Genomic DNA, 20,745 nt, shown 5'->3' with positions numbered 1-20,745 from the left:
ACTCACAGTCTATCCCAGTGTTGTATGCTCCTTCGCAGTTTTTAATGTTTATTCAAAGCCTGAATGTGGAAATGGAGTAATTCCCAAATGGGTAACAGAAAAGGAGCTGCAGGCTATTAATGTAGACTTACTACAGTAATTATTATAACTAATATTTATACAGTGTATACCACATTGCAGTCCAGCCATAGTATTAAGTACTTTACATATATTCTCTTTCAATATTCCAAACAGCCTACTGAGGTATGAGTGCTCTTATTACCATTTTATAAGTGAGGAAAAACGGAGACAAACATTGCTTATGCTTGCTCAGGGTTACAAGCTGTGATGTGTGACTTCCCAAAGCCAGGCATATTTGTAACATCGTTGTTGTCTAATACAGCTGCAAGAGTTTATATAATTTATACGAATATATAATTGAAGGCTGGAATGGGAATGGGCTGTAAAATTTTGTTCCCCTATTTATTTACCTAAGAGAATAAAAGCATACAGGAATCAGGCTCATCCAACTGCCTTTCTAAGCACTTTGAGGCATTCCGTTGTCATTTATGTTTGAAATTACAGTGTGATACAAGTGTTTCCCAAACTGTGCATTGTAACTGGTGACAAAAAAATACATCTGGCATGTGCGCTTGTGTTAGAGGACTGACTTCATTACATTCTGGAGGATAGATCTCTTATGAATTATAGGAATTTCTCTGCTGACTCTTGAAAGTATTTATGGGGAAATAAGCTAATTATTTAGCAGCTTTACGTTAAGTTCTTCATGGTAATGTGCTTTAGCTTCTGCATGTGTAAAATGGGAATGTAAAAGAAAATACAAACCTAAATTAGTATGGTGTATAGGTTCGTGGACTTAGGGCTCCTTTTGACAAGTAAACGTTTTCAGATAGTACTTGTATAGTAGAAATAAGACTCCGTTGAAAACATTTATTTGGAAATAATGTTTTTATTCTTTTAAAAAGCCCAACCACATTAGCTCTTCATGTAAGAAATGCTAGCCTTTGAAGTTGAAAGTTCTGTGTTTGCCACACTTTCGCAAGAGTCAGAGGCAGACTCCTGTGCATTCTTTTTTTTTTTTTTTCCCTTTTCTTTTTTTGAGGATAAGTTTCTCTCTGTTGCCCAGGCTGGAGTGCAGCATTGCAATCTCAGCTCACTGCAGTCTCTGCCTCCTGGATCTGAGTGATTCTCTTGCCTCAGCCTCCTAAGTAGTTGGGACTACAGGTGCCCACCACCACGCCTGGCTAATTTTTGTATTTTTAGTACAGAAGGGGTTTCACCATGTTGGCCAGGCTGCGCTCCAGCTCCTGACCTCAAGTGATCTGCCCACCTTGACCTCCCAAAGTGCTGGGATTACAGGCGTGAGCCTCCACACCTGGTCTCCTGTGCATTCTTAGTTTTGGACATAATCAGAACTGTATAGACCTTTATAGTGTTGATAAAGTCTTGCAAATGCTAGGGGTACTAAAGTAAGGAATGAAGTATTTTTCTTTATTCTTGTAAAATAATGTCACTCTTTGCATTGGGTAACTTTATAGTTTCAGAAGAAATGATCAGGGTTAGATCACATAAAGAAGTATTCCAATTTTGTTAACTTTGCATCTGTTGGTTAAAGTATAAAAACTTGTCACTCCATATTAGAATGTTTGTATTCTGATTTAGACAATATCGTTCTCCATTGTTTTCACTTATGTGTATTGTAAACTGTCTTACACGGTACTGTGAAGATATTTTAAGACTAAACAGGAGAAATATCTGTTGAAAATCTGGCATTGGATTTTATCTACTGATAGTTATATTTGTATATTTGACTCTAGGAACAAATCTGGCCTATGCCCAAGTAGGTTTGAAGCCTTGACTAAGGAACTGTAGCCAAGTCCTGTTGATTAATTACATTTTCATATCTGCATGACTTTACAGAACAGCCATCTCTATACTCCTAATTAAATTAGCCAGTGGCTTGGCTGGCTTAGGTTTTCTAATTTTGTAAAACATACAAAACTAGTGGGTTTTTTTTTTTTTTTTGTAAAACCAAACTCATTTTGTAAAACATACAAAAATAGTTTTTATATATGTTTTACAAAATTAGAAAACTCATAACTCCTATCTGAACTCCCACTTTAGATAACCTAAACTACTTCATAAAATGGAACAAAAGCTTAATACTTGGTATCAGAGGTCTGGCAAAAGAATTCTTTTCTTCACAGTTAGTTTCCAATTTCTGTCAAAACCAGCACCCTACCCTTTACTGATAATCAGACTTTTGACAGTAGCTCACACCTCTCACCCCAACACTCGGAGGCCGAGGCAGGTGGATCACTTGAGTTCAGGAGTTTGAGATCAGCCTGGGCAACGTGGTGAAACCCTGTTTCTACAAAAAAATACAAAACTGAGCTAGACTTGGTGGCATGTGCCTGTGATACCAGCTACTCAGGAGGCGAAGGCGGAAGGATCGCTTGAGCCCTGGAGACGGAAGTTGCAGTGAGCTGTAAATTGCACCACTGCACTTCAGCTTGGTCAAGAGAGCAAGACCCTGTCTCAAAAAATAAAAATAAAAAAGGTTCTGTGGCTCCCCAAAGGTTGGGACTCTGCTATAATAGAACCTTAGCATCTCTTTTAATTATGTTCTTCTGTAGGTTTTATGTTTTGATTAATTGATGTCTTTGTGGCAGTGAAGTTTTGAGATATTCATTATGAAAGTGGTTAGAATAAAATGTTTAAGAAGTAATGTAAGGTAGAAACCTTTAATGGTTGTAGGTCTGGAGAACATTTTAAAGTAAAATCAAGTAGATTCTCTGATCAATAAACTTAAAAACCCAGCAGTACTCTAACAGGTTAGATTTTTGTGTGTGTGTTTTTTAATGTATGGGCTCCAGAGTGTGGTTTAAAAATACCAACTATTTCATTTGTAAAAACTTGGTATTTGCTTCCCACATAGATAGAATAGTCTTAAGATAAGTTTAAGAGCCATTTCAGTTATAATTGTACCTGGTAACAGTATTTGTTAACAGCATTTCTGTATAATGTGAAGAAGCAACTTTATTTGAATTAAAAATCACTGCTAAAGAATATGTTTGAGTCATATAGTTTCTAAGGGTAGAACCTGTGAAGTCAGGCTTCCTAAGTTCAGATCTCCGATCCATAACTAGCTATCTGACATTGGCCAAGTATGCTCAGAGTCACAAAACCTTGGTTTCCTTATGTGCATGATGATTATAATACCTTTTGTACAGTTAGGAGGAAACTTAGACAATGCCTATGTATAGTAAGCGTTTCATAAATGCTGCGTACCTGTAAGTAGCATTATAGTGTGTGTGTAGTTACTGGTTAATTTCCTTTTTCTTTACCAGAAGTGTGGATTTTGCTTAACCTTTATACAACTTCGATGTTTCTGGTTAATCTGTCTCTCTATGGCTCTAAACCTTTGGGAGTGGTGGGGGAGTTTCCAACATTTTTGTAAAAGGCCAGATAGTAAATGTTTGATGCTTTATGTAGTCTCTGTTGCAAGTACTCAGTTCTGTAATTACAGCGTGAAAGCAGCCACAGACCTGTAAAGGAATGAGTACAGCTATGTTCTAATAAAACTTTTTTTTACCAAACCATGTGGTGAACTGGATTCGGCCTTTGGGCCATATTTTGCTGACCCTGTTCTAAACCATAAGTTTTTCTAAGAATTTTTTTTTAATCCCATTAATGAAGTTATATAGAAAATACTTAATGGTGTGTGAAGAGAATGGTAATATGAAAATACAGTCGGTGGCTGGTATTTTGGCATCTTTTTCTTCAGACAAGCTCTTTAAATTCACATATGTTATTCACACATGCCTCTTTAACAATTATGACAAAAATATTCTTCCTGGCTTGCATTCTGTCACAATCTGTTCAGTATATAGGCTTAAGGTATTGTGGAAGAGCTTATGTAGATCAATCATCTGGGTTAAAAAAAGAAAAAGACCCAGAAAACAAACAAAAAGAACCCCCTTTGACCTCAGCAGACACCTAGAGGCACAATTAACTGCTAGTTTTGTAGGACTATGGTTTTACTTCCTGTTCAGATTCATAATAGACTCTGTCTCCATTAGCTCAGACTGGTTTTTTGTCATTGTTGGTCAGGTTAGCATTTCGATTAATAGTATCCTGAGTTTTAACTCTTCATTTTACACTAGTTTTGACACTTTATTGCCCTGTCTTTCATACTTTTTGTTTTTAGATAGAGTCTGGCCCTGCCGCTTAGGCTGGAGTGCAGTGGCATGATCATGGCACACTGTGGCCCCTACCTCCTGGGCCCAAGCAGTGCTCTCAACTCAGGCATGCCTAACTCAGTAGCTGGGACTACAAGTCGCACTATGTTACCCAGGCTGGCCTTGAACCCCTGAGCTTAAATGATCCTTCTGCCTTGACCCGCAAAGTGTTGGTATTACAGGCGTGAGCCACCATGTCCAGCCTCCTTCATGCTTCATAGCAGTCATCTGTTAGTTGTAATATCTTTTTGCACTCTTGAAGTTAATGAAAACAGATAAATGATTGTATCAAGACTGTAGTCCGGGAATGAAGCAGACTTAGAAGGCAGACATCTACATACAACATTTCCCCCAAATGTCAATTTTGCCTTTTTATTATTTTTGTTACTAATTGGCCATCTGTTAAATAATCACAATTGTTTTAGCAGTATGTTCTTTATTGACTTTCAGAGAGGGATTCAGGACATCTTAATTAAAGAACAGTTTCAAAGGCACAAGAAATTTGTCAAAAGCCATGTATAAATGAAAAACAAGCATAAAAATACAACCTTTTTAATACTAAAATAGTTGAGTTCTCCTTTCGTTGCTGAAAGCTACAGGATAAAGTCTAGAAGAACAGCTGAGTATACTGTGGCTAGACAAGTTTAATTACCTTTATTCATTGTAGTCCACAAAACTTTGGTTTTTCTAAGATAAGCCAGACATAATGTGTTTAAGTGCTCCCCTCCTAACCCTCATCTTTCCCCTCCACCCCAAGCCTCTAGTTCTGTTGCAGGGGCTGTTGGCATGACCACCTCTGGGGAGAGTGAATCAGATGATTCCGAGATGGGACGTTTGCAAGGTAAAAACAGTTATTGAGCCTACAAGAAACCATTACCATGAGCTACCTGTTAATACCATACTTTATTGAAATTAATTTAAATTCATTTGACCATAATCTAGCAGTACCTGCACCGCCAAGAAAAAAAGCAAAAAAACTTCTTAGTAGCAATTTCATGATTTGGAATTAGAAGATGAGCTATCTGCCTCTAGGTGTTTACTGTTTAACTAGATAAAGCCTTACGTATTTATTTTTGTTTAAATGTTTTTTTCTTTATTGTGGTTGCATGTATAGCTGGTTTCAGTAATAAATAAGTTAAAAATCTTGAAAAACGGGTACCTTAATATATTTTCGTCTGGAGTCCAGTAGCATTATGAATGCATTTAACCCACTTAGGCCTAGTGTTCCATTATTGGAACGCTAAGGATGTGGGAGTTATTGATATCCTACTGCTCAAGGCCGTTGCCAAGGTCTGACTTTTCACTCATGCAAAAATTTAAAAAATTGCAACCTGCAGCATAAATGGGTTTTAATAAGGTGTTTGCCATGGTTTTTTATCTTCTTGATCCTGTTTCAAAAGGAATGTATAGTGTATATACAAATTGTAGTTTTTTTAAATATTAACAAATGCTTTTACAAAAGCAGCCTAATATTATGTATGGATGGGTATATATTTTTACCTCAATTGATTTATAACAGATCTCAGTGTGAGGCTTACAATAAAAGTATTATTTATAAATCATTTTTGATTGCTTTTAAGTTCCTGAGGGAACATACAAGTATCTCTAGGACTCGGACTCTCAGGAACACAGAGTTTTTGTTTGATTGTTTTGAGACCGAGTCTTATTTTGCACTCCAGACTAGAGTGCAATGGCACGATCTCAGCTCACTGCGAACTCCGCCTCCCGCGTTCAAACCATTCTCCTGCTTCAGTCTCCTGAGTAGCTAGGATTACAGGTCCCCGCCACTGCGCCTGGCTAATTTTTGTATTTTTAGTAGAGACGGGCTTTCATCATGTTGGCCAGGCTGGTCTTGAACTCCTGACCTCAGGTGATCCATCTCGGCCTCCCAAAGTGCTGGGATTACAGGTTTGAGACACTATGCCTGGCCTATTTTGTTTTGTTTTCACATTTTGGAACTAATAAAAATCATATACTGTTTTCATATGGTTTTATAGGATCTGATGACCAACAACTGATTGGGAAATAATGTCATACAGAAAACAGAGCAAGGGTGCTTAACATATTAGCTCTTCAAAATAATCAAAATACTTACCTTAGGTTTTTCTTGAAATATTTTACACATTCCTGTTGGCACTGATTTAATATATTAGGGTGGTCTTGAAAGTTTGCAGCTTCTCTTAATAGTTCAGAAAGCAAAGTAACATTGACTGAATCAGTTAAGTGAGATGAATCAGTTACTTGAAATTTTCAGATAGATCAGTTGCATGAAGTCATCTTAGTTGTTCACTCTGCCCTTCTTTTCTCTCTAGCTTTGTTAGAGGCAAGGGGTCTTCCCCCTCACCTGTTTGGTCCTCTTGGTCCTCGGATGTCACAGCTTTTCCATAGAACAATTGGAAGCGGAGCTAGTAAGTAAAAATGTTCCTTCCCTGAAACCTCTCAATAATTAGCCAACTGCTATTTTTACTTGTAACCTATTGATCGAAGTATTAAGAAGTTTTTCATCATCTTTAACCCATTTTTAAAAAGAAGGCTTGTGCACATTCATACCTTAAGTACAATTTTCATTGCAGTATTACCCAGATTTTATAGCGAGATTGATTCTGTTTGTTTGAACAAAATAAGAATAAAGAATCTCAAACAATTGCATTGGTAATTATGGCACCTGATGGCATGTTTTGCATAGATTTGAATCTTGAGTTTGTCATAATGATGTATTTGTCAAGGTGAGAGGATAAAACATTAAACAGTTTGCTAGCTGAATTTTTTATAGCTTTAAATATTTAGACATAAGGTTCTCATGTGTACTTTTTTAAAAAGTTTTTTTTTTGAGATGGAGTCTTGCTCTGTCGTCCAGGCTGGAGTGCAGTGGCGCGATCTCAGCTTACTGCAACTTCCACCTCTCGGGTCCAAACAATCCTCCCGCCTCAGCCTCCTGAGTAGCTGGGATTACAGGTGTGTACCACCAAGCCCGGCTAATTTTTGTATTTTTAGTAGAGATGGGGTTTCACTGTGTTGGATGGCTGATCTCGAACTCCTGACCTCAGGGAATCCACCCACCTTGGCCTCCCAAAGTGCTGGGATTACAGGCGTGAGCCACTGTGCCTGGCCTGTTTCCTTGAATTGGGATCAAAATACGATTTATACATTGCAATCAGGTAGTTTCTTAAGATTTTTGTTTGTTTTTTTAAGAGAAATTTGATTTTATTTATCACTGGGGAGAAACCTGGAAAGGAAAAAAAAAAAAAAAACTGTTGCAGGGGGTCCCTAAAGGTATTGATTTTGAGATATCTGAAACCTGTATTTAACATCAACCTTTACACATGAACTTAATGTAAACCCTAAACTAGAGCCAGAGTCAAAAACAATGCCACACCTTTGTGCCCATGGCCCAGCTTCAACGGTGCCTACTTCATATCTAATCTTTATCTGTAGCCTCATTCACATCCTTCTTCCCATATTAGTTTGAAATGAATCCCAGGCATTATATACAGTCATGTGCTGCATAATGATGTTTCATTCAATAACAGATCGCACACGCTACATCAGTCCCACAAGGTTATAATGGAGTTGAAAAATTCCCGTCATCTATCTAATTATACAGTACACATTTTTAAACCATACTTTGATCATTTAAAGCCAGAGGTGTCCAGTCTTTTTGCTTCCCTGGGTCACATTGGAAGAAGAATTGTCTTGGGCCACACATAAAATATAGTAACACTAATTATAATAACACTAATAATAGCTGATGAGCTTAAAAAAAGTCGCAAAAAAATCTTATAATATTTTAAGAAACTTTACGAATTTTTGTTGGGCTGCATTCAAAGCCATCCTGGGCCACGCGTTGAACAAGCTTGGTTTAGAATGTACTCCTTCTACATACTAAAGAAGAACATTAACTGTAAACCTTAGTAGTAGGTATTCCAGAAGAAAGCATTGTTGCCATAGGAGATGACAGCTTCATGCCTATCATCGCCCCTGAAGACCTCCAGTGGGACATAAGATGTGGAGGTAGAACATAATGATATTGATGATCTTCACCCTGTGCAGGCCTAGGTTAATGGTCATGTTTGTGTCTAAATGTTTTAAAAAACTGTTTGATAACTAAAGAAAAATGAATTTTCAAAATAGGAAAAAGCTTATATGGATATAAAGAAAGAAAATGTTTTTATACAGCTGTACATTGTGTTTGTGTTTTAAGCTAGTTAATACTACAAAATAGTCAAAGTTAAAGTTTATGAAAGTAAAAAGTTACAGGAAGCTTAATTGCTTTTTTTTTTTTTTTTTTTTTTTTTTTTTTTTTTTGAGACGGAGTCTTGCTCTGTCGCCTAGGCTGGAGTGCAGTGGTGCAGTCTCGGCTCACTGTAACCGCCTCCTCCCAGGTTCAAGCAATTCTCCTGCCTCAGCCTCCCGAGTAGCTGGGACTACAGGCACCCGCCACCACGCCTGGCTAATTTTTTGTATTTTTAGTAGAGACGGGGTTTCACTCTGTTAGCCAGGATGTTCTCGATCTGGTCTTGTGATCTGCCCACCTCAGCATCCCAAAGTGCTCGGATTACAGGCGTGAGCCACAGCGCCTGACCGGTTAATTTCTTTAAGATATTTCTTATAAATTTAGTATACATATATATACAGTTTATAGAATTTATAGTAGTGTATAATCTAGGCTTTCACATTCACTCACCACCCACTCGCCCAGAGAAACTTCCATTCCTGGTAAGCTCCATTCATGGTAAATGCCCTATACAGAAGTACCATTTTTTAATCTTTTATATCATATTTTTATTGTACCTCTTCTATGTGTAGATATAGTAACATATACAAATACTCATTACAATTGCCTATAGTATTCAGTAAAGTAACATGTCGTACAGGTTTCTAGCCTAGGAGCAAGGGGCTAAACTCTGTACCATCTTGGTTTAAGTATACTCTATGATGTTTGCACGACAAAATAGGCTAACAACGCATTTCTCAGAACATATCCCATTTGTTAAGTGACACCTAATTTTAATCTATAAACATTTCATCATGTGGTTCAAGATAATGCTCCTCAAAACACACGGTCACATTATCACATTTAAAAAATAAACCAGCAATTTCTTAATAATAGATAGCCAATAGATGTCAAAGTTTCATTGTCTCAATATCATAAGGGTATTTCTTGCAAACTGGTTGTTGGATCTAGAGACCTCTTCACATTGAGTTTAGAGCCTTTATCATCTTTTCTTGGTAAACAAAGCCTATTGAAAAGTCATAGTGTGTTCTTAGAAAGTACATAGTGTCTGTCTTTTAACAAGCTGTTGAAACTAAGTACCTATGTAATAGGGGTTACAAAATAGTAGTATTTTAGACCTAATAATCTCTTTTCATTTATGAGAAGTAAAGAAAGTATTAATAATTTAGTAGAAATATATAAAGGATATCTTCTTCTCACCTTCTGTTTGATTGCCCAGGACAATAGTTGATACAGGAAAAATTATTTTTCACTCTTTACTGGTTAATAAAAGGAGTGATTTTTATATCCTCCAAAGGTACCATTGTTGTATTTTTGTTTTGCTTTTTAACATGTTTGTTTTTAAGTGTGATTGTAAGCAGTGGGTTGAGACGTGTATTAGACATTTCAGTGATTTTCATTGATACTTGAATTGTCCCAGCATTGGATGATGGGATCTTTTTGAGTTTGGCTTCTGAATCTTTCGGCCATAACCTTAGTAATTTTTGATAGCCTTCTTATTTTCTGGTATGATAAGATGTGCCAAACTCAGTTGACTTATTTTTCCTTCCTGCTATGGTATGGCTGTGTACCCACCCAAATCTCATCTTGGATTGCAATCCCTACAGTCCCCACTGGGATGGACCCAGTGGGAAGTAGTTGAATCATGGGGGTGATTTCTCCCATGCTATTCTCCTGCTAGTGAGTTCTCACTAGATCTGATGGTTTTATAAGGATTTGGCATTTCCCCTGTTGGCACTTATTCTTTCTTCTGCTGCCCTATGAGGAAGTACCTTCCACTGATTGTAAGTTTCCTCCCCAGCCACGCCAAACTGTGAGTCAATTAAACCTATTTTCTTTATAAGTTACCCAGTCTTGGATATTTCTTCGTAGACGTGTGAGAATGGACTGATACACTCCCCATACCTGAAATTGTTCATTTCCCCATAGAGTGTTGGTTTATTTTGTATTTAGAGACCACAGTCTGCCATATTCATTTCTTCTGGGTTGACCATTATTTCTAGACTCTCTTAAAAGTTGGTATGATACCACCAATTCATGTTTAGGTCTACAGAGTTTTTATTTAACTTCATTCATGTTATATCTCCTTTCTCCAATGCTGAGTGTCCTAATTCCCAATAATTATAACATAGTGACTCATTTACTTTATCCCACAGTACAAGATTTCAAGTTGCTACTGAAAGTATTATTATTAAAAAAGTCAAAAAGATTATTTTACAGTTCTTTCTGTTCCTGGGATATTTTTTACTTTGTGTTAAAATTAGTGTGTTTTAAAGTCATTTGAAATAATCCATCTCTTTCTTTATGCCAGCAGGTTGGATTGGTTCATTTACTTCATTTTGCTTCTGATTTTTAGGGACTGCTTTTTAAAATGTGTATTTTGCTTTTATAATTATGTAATATTTACACAGTTGTAAAAGTCAAATCTACAAACAAGATATATTTAGAAAAATCTTATCTTCTTTTGCTTTCCATTTCCCCTGCTTCTTCCTCTTACATAAATAATCTTTTAAATTTTATGGCTTGTCCTTCTGTTATTTACTTTAAAAAATCCATAAATATCTATATTGTCCATGGGACTTCCTTTCTCAGTTAAGAGTAGCAAACTTTATACACTTTACTTTGCTTTTGATACTGTACTTTGGTGTTCACTCTTCACAGCTGCCACATGCGTGTTGCATGTTCAACTGATAGGCCTTTGTAAAGCTGCCATGTTACTCCATTGTGTGGGTATACATAGTTTATTTATATAGTCCCCTGTTGCACATTTGAGTTATTTTCAGTTTTTTTTCTATTGGCTAGCCTTCAGTGAAATGTAGCTTTCCTATTTTTTTTTTTCAAGCATTATCTTTTGGATAGATTTATAGAAGGAGGATTGCTGCTTAAATGAGTGTAAATGCATACGATGTTTTGGTAGGTGTTGCAAACTCCTCCAATTTGGGATTGTACCATTTTGCATTTCCACCAGTCATGGGTATGACAGCAGTATGGTATTAGGCTTTTGATTTTTTACCAAAATTCATTGTTTCTAACTTTTTTTTTAGTTATATATCTTCATATGTTTCTTTTAGTGGTACCCTAGGGAGTATAATGCAAATTCACTGGTTTGTTATAGCATACCTTAAATTAATACTTTATCAATCTCAAACAGTACAAGATTTTCTTCTGTCTTAGCAAAACTTCTTACTCTCCCCTCTATCAGTTTTTTTTTGTTTGTTTTGTTTTTGTTTTTTTTGAGACGGAGTCTCACTCTTGTCATCCAGGCTGGAGTGCAGTGACGTGATCTTGGCTCACTGCAAACAAGTGACTCTTGTGCCTCAGCCTCCCGCGTATCTGGGACTGCAGGTGCACACCACCCCGCCCGGCTAATTTTTGTATAAGGTATGCTATAATAAACCAATGAATTTGCATTATACTGCCTGTATACTCTTAAGAGTGGATTTTATATTTTTACGTGGCTGAAAACATTTTAAAAGAGTCATATTTTCTGATGTGAAAATTAAATGCAGATCAAATTTCAGTGTCCATAATATTTTATTGGAATATAGTCATGTTCATTTGTTTGTATTAGTCTTACTTTCTGTGGATACTTTCCAGCTACAGTGCCAGAGTTGAGTAGTTGCAGTAGAGACCATATGCCTGTAAAGCCCAAAATAATTACTATCTGGCCCTTGAGAGAACGTTTGCCTGCCAAACCCTGATCGACAATAACGGTTCTCAAAGTATGATCTGTGGACTCTTGGTTCGTGAGAGACCCTTAAATGAGTTCTATAAGGTCAAAACTAATAATAGTTACTAAGATTTTTTCTTCTGTTTCTTTGATGTTTGAACTGATGGTTCATAAGCTGTAATGGGTAAAACTGGTGGGATCTTAAGCATGAAGGAGTGGCACTGAATGATACTAGCAGTCATTGTGTTTTTCACTGCCACATACTCCAAGTAAATATAATTCAGTTTTTATCTAAGATGCCCTTGCTGAACCAAAGTTAATTTAATTAGGTCTTTACTCCCAAGACATGTCTTTTTAATAATCTTTGGAACACAGTAAGGCCAATCTTTTCCATTTACAGTTGACTCTTGAACAACATGAGTTTGAACTGTATGAGTCCACTTATTCATGGATTTAAAGAATAAATACAGTTAGGCTTCTGTATCCATGAGTTCTACATTAGCAACCAAATTCATACTGAAAATAGTGTTTGGGCCGGGCACGGTGGCTCATGTCTGTAATCCCAGCACTTTGGGAGGCCAAGGTGGGCAGATTGCCTGAGGTCAGGAGTTCAGTACCAGCCTGGCCATGATGGTGAAACCCCAGCTCTACTAAAAATACAAAAAAATTAGCCACACGTGGTGGCCTGTGCCTCTAATCCCAGCTGCTTGGGAGGCTGAGGCAGGAGAATCGCTGGAACCCAGGAGACGGAGGTTTCAGTAAGCTGAGACCGTGCCACCTGGTTTGGAAAATAAGGTTTTTTAAAATCAAAATTGTTTATATTAATGTATAATGAGTTAACTGGCAAATATTTAAAATTTTTGTATTTCAATTAACATATTTTAAAATTATCAATAAATACAACCCACATAAACAAAAGTGCTTTGTGGTCCCTCAGTAGTTTTTAAGAGTATAAAATGATTCTAAATTCAAAATCCACTACTCTAAGAGTTGGTTTCTCTTCATAGATCAGAAGATAAAGTAGGTTTTGGTAATGGTTTTGGCTTTTTGTTGTTATCTTCAGTTTAGTGTAAGTTATTTTTAGGTACATCCCAGATGTTTATTGGTATTGATGATAATTTTGATTGTGCTGTATAAGATCCATGTCCTTAACAGTTGTCAACCCACATGGTTATAAGACCTCCATCTAGTCACACACATGTCAGTTCTTTCTCTTAGGGGGTTGTGCTATTAGGCCATACTTGATGTGAACTGTTTAATCCTTTTAAAGTTTAATCCTTTTAGAATCAGCAGAGGATTCATTTGTTTTCACTGTTTTTCTATCATTTTGTTTTTCCTTCTACATTATGTCAACACAGAAGTGATAAACCTACTCTCACTGGAATTGATATTATTTAGTTTAAAATTGTTAAATTGTATTTCCCCCAACTTTTCTTCTGGTGTATTTTTGGATGAATTTTAATTATGGTAAAGGTAGGTAGGCAGCAATAGCTATAGAATGCAGTAGCCACAATCTTAAACCATAAAACAACTTCCATGGATTGCCATGTGCCCCTTTGAGAGGTGTATGCCCCCAGGAATATCACTAATGGTCAATTGAAATTATTAGCTTTAGTTTTTATGAGAATTTCATATTCATTGACAGCTTCCAGACATATATCCCATTTCTACACATTTCAATACTTAATGATATAGGACTGGAAAAGTCCAATATGAAAAGAATAACTTGAAAAGGTGTAAGAAGTGAAGGGGCTTTAAAAGTAACATCATAAAACATTGGTTAAGTGTTAATTTAATTAATTGTGGTTTCAAGTAGGAAAGTGTCCATGAAAAATGAAACACATTCATAGACTTAATTTTTTAAAATTAATTAATTAATCATTTTTGAGATGAAGTCTTTGTCTGTCGCCCAGTCTGGAGTGCAGTGGCATCATCTTGGCTCACTGCAGCCTCTGCCTCTCAGGTTCAAGCAATTCTCCTGCCTCAGCCTCCTGCGTATCTGGGACTACAGGTGCACACCACTGTGCCAGGCTAATTTTTGTATTTTCAGTAGAGACGGGGTTTCACCATGTTGGCCAGGTTGGTGTCGAACTCCTGACCTCAAGTGATCCACCTGCCTTGGCCTCCCAAAGTGCTTGGATTACAGGCATGAACCACTGAACCCAGCCTGTAGACTTTATTTTGGAGTGTATTGTTCAGCTTAATGACAACTTGTTTCTCTGTGGTTGTTGAGTATTCACATTTTTCAATTGTTGGAGTAATGGAATTAAGTCTTAAAAGTAGAAACATTCTGATAGCCATCATCTGTGCAGGAAATGAAAGAGGTTGTAAGGGTTTATAATTGTGTGTGTGTGTGTGTGTGTGTGTGTGTGTATTTTTACAGAATATTCTTTTCGTTCCCTTTTTTGTTAGATACGTTGTTGCGTTTGTTTTTTATTTCCTTGCCCTTTCACTGTTAATTGGATTCTATTTATTCTGGAACGGATATTTGGAGGTGTATAACGTTTCCTTTGAAGTATGGGCATCATTGTTTAACAGGTTTTTATTACTGTAGCAAACCTTTGCTCACGATTTATATTTCCTTAAAACAGATCATGTTAAAGCTATCAGTTTATACTGGTCTTATGGATATTATTTTTTGTTTTTTTGCTGTGAAACCAGTCAACTTTTCAATTAAGAAGACAGAAATATATAACTGTGAAAGCATGATAAGGCAGAGCAGATGCAACTAATTTAATTCATCCTTCAGTGTATTAGCAGTGTGCCTTGACCCTGGTATAGACCTGTTAGGATCCAAAGAAGATAAGCAACCAGTTACATTTCGAGTCACACCTTATACCTGGTAATAATTTTCTTAAGTGTTTAAAGATAATAATTATTTTTTTCTCTAAAGGTTCTAAGGCCCAGCAGCTACTACAAGGATTGCAAGCCAGTGATGAAAGTCAACAGCTTCAGGCAGTTATTGAGATGTGTCAGTTGCTGGTCATGGGAAATGAGGAGACACTGGGAGGGTTTCCTGTCAAGAGTGTTGTTCCAGCTTTGGTAAGCATAGTGTTTTCCCCTCATTTTACCTCATTTGTCTGCAGAAATCTGATTTTTTACTGAATGTATGATTATTGTCAGTATTAATTTTTAAAACATGATAGAGTTAAGAGACGAGTATATGACTTGGTGCTTTTATTTCATGCTTATAGATACTGTGAGCAGTTGCTAATGAGATAGCAAATTTTCTAAGTCATTTTTTGATGAATAGTCACCCAATTCTTGATACTTAAATGACTGGTTTTAAATTGTTCGCCTCATCAGTAACCTTAACTCCTGCCATGTAAAATATACGTGCTTTTTCTTTTAGCCTGGTGATCCATGGAGCAGTGGGCCGGGGAAGCTCACTTTGGGTTGTGTCGGAGGGCCAGAAAGGTTTCATATTTAGTACGTGTCTACATGGGAATACTACTCAAGCCATATGGTATATATGTGGATCCTTTCAGTTTAAAAGCTTTTATGTTGGCCAGACACGGTGGCTCATGCCTGTAATCCTAGTACTTTGGGAGGCCGAGATAGGTCGATCATCTGAGGTCAGGAGTTCGAGACCAGGCTGGCCAACATGGTGAAACCCTGTCTCTACTTAAAATAGAAAAATTTTACTGGGCATGGTGGCAGGTGCCTGTAAATCCCAGCTACTCAGGAGTCTGAGGCAGGACAGTCAGTTGAACCTGGAAGGCAAAGAATCGCTCTAATCTCTTGCAGTGAGCCAATATCGTGCCACTGTACTCCAGCCTGGGTAACAGGAGTGAAACTCTGTCTCAGAAAAAGAAATAAAGACTTTAAAAAATCTTCTTAGTGCCTTTTCAACACAGTTATGAGTTGATATTTTGATATGAGAAATTTATTAACAGCTTGATTCCTTAAACTTTTAAATATGAAAACAATAGGAAGAAAAATTGCTATTATCAAATGTAGGCACCTTAGCACAATACAGTATTTAAATAGTGGATTGATAATTTCTTTGTTCAAAGTTAAATAAATTGTCTATAATGTAAGATTAAAATTTGAGTCTAAATCAAACGCTACCAAAAGACAAACATAAACATGATGACCTTGTAGCATGTTTTATTTTGGAAATTACAATTAAATACCATGTAAATCTTTTTTGTATATGCAGTAAAGCTGTGGTTATTACATCATATTGTCCTATTTGAACAAATTATGGAGATAGCTTCAGTTTTGGTGAGAGAGCTGAGTAAAGAAAAGCCTGTGAAATGCAAGGTGATGATTCTTATTCTGCTTGTTCTTATTTGGATGGCTCAGCTCTGGCAGAGTTTGATAAAGGATAGAACAATTTCTTCACCTGCCACCCAGATGCAGATAATAAAAGCCAGTGTTCAAATTTTATCATTTCCATTCTAGTAAAAGTTGTCTCCAGCCTGGGTGACAGAGCGAGACTCCGTCTCCAAAAAAAAAAAAAAAAAAAAAAAAAAAGTTGTACATGTTGCTTTCTGCGTGTTTCATAATAGCAATATTATTAACCTTTCAACTTTCAGATTTTGCCTGTGTTAATGTCCATTCTCAGATTGCTGATTTGTTCAATAGCTGCCTTCTGTGACCCGCATCAAATTTTCGTTTGTTTTATTGTTATTGTTGTTTGTTTAGTAAGAAGTAGCAACAAATAACTGGGCTTACCTTATACTATCTACAGTTAAATTTTAATTTTTATTAGTTAAATAAAGAAGCCATTAAGTCTAGGCGGAAATGTTGACACATAATTCACTTTACTTAATGTGCTGGTTGTTAATTAGATTTAAGTACCTGATTGACTTGCACAAGGATGCTTTCGCTATTAATAATGGCTGTTATTAATGAGTTCTCCAGATATATGTTTTATCACAGGTGAATATTATTTATGTATATCTCTTCATCACAGTGTAGTCATGTGACATAAATAGCCATTTTTGGTGAAAGGGAATCTGCTTATGTCAGTCCTTCCCAAACACGGTATAACAAGGTTGTTTAATAATTGGGGAACTTAGTACTTTTTCTTTTAACATGACAACCCCTTTCAAATTACACTAAGTGTTCTTAGTGACTAATATTAAGTGATTTGATAAATAGGATTTTGGTTTTTTTAAGTCCTGAAATGGAGTGTGTGTATGTGTTACGGTGTTTGTGTGTAACTGCTTTTAAACAAAAATAGTTCTTAGGACTTGTGGTATGTAGGTATACTTTACCCAGCACAGTTCAGAGCTGAGAAGACATTCATATTGTGTGAGTATTGTGTTAGAATATCTGATGTTTGTTGTTGTTGTTATAAATTTAATTGAAGGGTACTTAATTCAGTGCATTTAAAAATTTCTGTTGAACCAGAAGACAGTGAATGACTGTCTTACCCCCAAGGAGAAAATTTCTTTGGTGACTCAGCTGCTTCAAGAGGACAGAGTGTGTATCCCCAGCAGTTTTGCATTCCTTCATTAGAAAAACATAGCTGAAATCTGCTTAAGATCCTTCCCACAAGAAAAACTAAAATCAATATTTAAACTTATTCCCGCGTATATGGAGTAATTATATTAATTTGGCTTTAATTAGTGCATAGTTTCTGATGTGATCTATCTTGTGTTTAAATCCTATATTACTGTGTATTTTAAAGCTGAGTTAAATGGTTCTTGTCTGTTTTAGAGAAGCTTGTTCACAAGAGTTACGGTCCTGAATCTTTGCTGACATTTGTTAATTCAACAAATGTCAATGCATTGCTGATCCTGTTTATTTATCTATCTAGTATTTATTACACTGGTAAGTTCTCAGGGATATATTAATAGGCTTCTGAAAGGGTTAGAGCTACCAAAAGGATAGGTTGTAAGTAACAAGAAGGCTTTGTTTGTGACCTGTATCATGAGGTGATGGTTATCTAGCAGCACACTCAAGTCGGAGTCACTGTGTGTGATGAACCATCCTGAGTGTAATCATTTCTGGTGTATGCCTGCTAGGTTTTATCTTGACGTTATTTTTGTGTGGTAAAAGTTACGAATAATACCATTTCAGCTGAAGTTCAAATAGAAGAGGAAGAAACACCTTTAGGATTTTCCCAAGGAGTATACCTTCTAATACTTTGTTATCTTTTTAACAGATTACATTACTTCAGATGGAGCATAATTTTGATATTGTAAGTATATACTGTATTTTTTTAAATGGTGGATATTTAAGTTTTGAATTTTTATTCATCGAAATCTCTTCTTTTCTAGATGAACCATGCTTGTCGAGCCTTAACATACATGATGGAAGCACTTCCTCGATCTTCTGCTGTTGTAGTAGATGCTATTCCTGTCTTTTTAGAAAAGGTGATCCTACTTTTACCCCATTTGTTCAAAAGCAGGCATAGGGAAATCAAGTTTCAAACTCTTGAATTTCAGCTTTCATTATCTAAATAAAGTATATTTTTTAGCCAAGATTCCTGAAAAATGTTTTATATCCAGCAGATCAATAGTTTGAAGTTGAAGATAAATCATTTGTAGAATCCCAGCCTAGTTTTGTAATTTTTAGTAATAATTAGCACATTAATATAAGAACTTTCAGAGAAGAACTTTAAAGTATTTGGTTAAAAATAATCTGATTTCTAGAAAACATCCCAGTGAGGTTGGTAGGTATTTATACCCTCATTATATAGCTGAGAAAGTTGAATCAGTGGGGAATAGAAATTTTCATATGGTTTGTAGTAAACTGTGTTTTTTGTCTGTCTTACGGACCTTTTTGTTTGTTTAATGCACAACAAAATTTACTTTATCTCATAAATTTGCAATATGATGTAAAGTTAAAATCTGATTTTAAAATTTTTTTATGTAAAACAACCCATCTATTTTAAATCTGAAGATTTAAAGGTTATGTAATTGGGTTTGGTTTATTATGTAAAACATTTTTCAGTATCTTAAAACCACAAACTGGTTAGAAGGAAACTGTTTTGGCCATACTTTATAGCTTAAGCTGCTAAGCGACTTACATCCTATGGTGGGTTACACGTTTTGAGATAGTATACATTGATGTAAATTAGAGAAAATACTGTCTGTAGAAGATAAGTTATTGGAAAAGAACTTAAATGATAACCTTATGGTAACTCTTATGTTCCCAGCTGCAAGTTATTCAGTGTATTGATGTGGCAGAGCAGGCCTTGACTGCCTTGGAGATGTTGTCACGGAGACACAGTAAAGCCATTCTACAGGCGGTAAGTGTTGTTACTGAAGGACTACATTTCACCTTATGTAGAATTTTTAAAATCCACATTTGTACAAGCTACTTAATTGCAGTTTTTGTAAGATACAAATGTTGTTTCCAAAGTAATGTGCTAGACTTTTTAAGAGTTAAATTATTTTTATTGCTGATAAAGGATTTTTCTTTACCTTAACAGTTTTCTATATTTTAGGGTGGTTTGGCAGACTGCTTGCTGTACTTAGAGTTCTTCAGCATAAATGCCCAAAGAAATGCATTAGCAATTGCAGCCAATTGCTGCCAGAGTATCACACCAGATGAATTTCATTTTGTGGCAGATTCCCTCCCATTGCTAACCCAAAGGCTAACACATCAGGTAAAATATGCATCTATTTTACGTGCCATTAAGTGTTTTATTACTTATTTTTTTAATTTTATTTTTTATTTAATTTTATTTTTTTTTGAGATAGAGTCTCACTCTGTTACCCAGGCTAGAGTGCAGTGGCATAATCTTAGCTCACTGCCACCTCTGCCTGCTGGGTTCAAGTGATTCTCCTGCCTCCGCTTCCCAAGTGAGTAGCTGGGATTGTGTGTGTGTGCCACCACGCCCTACTAATTTTTGTATTTTTAGTAGAGACGGGGTTTTACTATGTTGGCCAGGCTGGTCTTGAACTCCTGACCTCAAGTGATCTACCCGCCTCAGCCTCCCAAAGTGCTGGGATTACAGGCATGAACTATCGTGCCTAGCCACTTTTTAAAAATGACAATTTCAGTTAGTATTTTAAATCTTTCAACTGCATATATAATCAAAAATGTTCTGATTAATATTTTTAATTTTTATCCAGTTATGTACCATATTAGGTTATTTTATAAAATTTTGGTAGATTTATTCAAACGAACAGTAATTCATATGTTTGATGACTTTAACAATTTTGACTTTAAGGGATGGATTTGTTATTTCAGCAAACACTGAGTATTTACTCTGTGATATGATCAGAAGTTCTTTTTGGAAAGATCACCCTTTCTTGAGAGGCATTGGAGGAGTCAGATGGAAACAGGAGGATATGGGTTAAGACCAGAAGAGAGACTAGACTGTGTCCCAAACAGAAATGAAAAATGTAGTTTGTGGCTGTCTGGGGTTGGAGAAGAGCAAAAGCGATTATCTAGGTGGCAGAATCAATGGACCTGATGATACAGTGTGAAAAGCAGGGTTTATGGGCCGGGGATGGTGAGGACAAATTGTGAGTGCAGCTTCAGGGCTATGGAGAAACTGATCTTTTTTTTTTTTTTTTTTTTAAACTACAGAGAAATATTTTAAAGTGTTGTTTGTTATTGCTAAAGATATTTCTAGAAACCTGGCTTTGAAATTGCCATTACAAAGTGTGGCTAAGACCCGTGGGACATTAGGT

At 36.2% G+C, this 20,745-nt stretch overlaps 1 protein-coding gene across 2 annotated transcripts in view; it reads left to right on the top strand.

Moving 5' to 3' along the window:
- The window catches only part of TRIP12 (thyroid hormone receptor interactor 12), a 153,236-nt gene that overhangs the window by 85,639 nt on the left and 46,852 nt on the right, over positions 1 to 20,745 (top strand). For both annotated transcript variants that reach the window (XM_011969150.1, XM_011969149.1), the window contains 7 exons: positions 4,999 to 5,082; positions 6,554 to 6,649; positions 15,039 to 15,187; positions 18,264 to 18,299; positions 18,379 to 18,474; positions 19,260 to 19,352; positions 19,551 to 19,712. In XM_011969150.1, coding sequence (XP_011824540.1) covers positions 4,999 to 5,082; positions 6,554 to 6,649; positions 15,039 to 15,187; positions 18,264 to 18,299; positions 18,379 to 18,474; positions 19,260 to 19,352; positions 19,551 to 19,712 — 716 coding nt within the window. The remainder of the gene's footprint in view (positions 1 to 4,998; positions 5,083 to 6,553; positions 6,650 to 15,038; positions 15,188 to 18,263; positions 18,300 to 18,378; positions 18,475 to 19,259; positions 19,353 to 19,550; positions 19,713 to 20,745) is intronic.

This window comes from Mandrillus leucophaeus, unplaced genomic scaffold (genome assembly GCF_000951045.1).
Source record: "Mandrillus leucophaeus isolate KB7577 unplaced genomic scaffold, Mleu.le_1.0 Scaffold878, whole genome shotgun sequence".
NCBI classification, from domain to species: domain Eukaryota; kingdom Metazoa; phylum Chordata; class Mammalia; order Primates; family Cercopithecidae; genus Mandrillus; species Mandrillus leucophaeus.
This window is presented reverse-complemented; position numbering and strand designations above follow the sequence as displayed.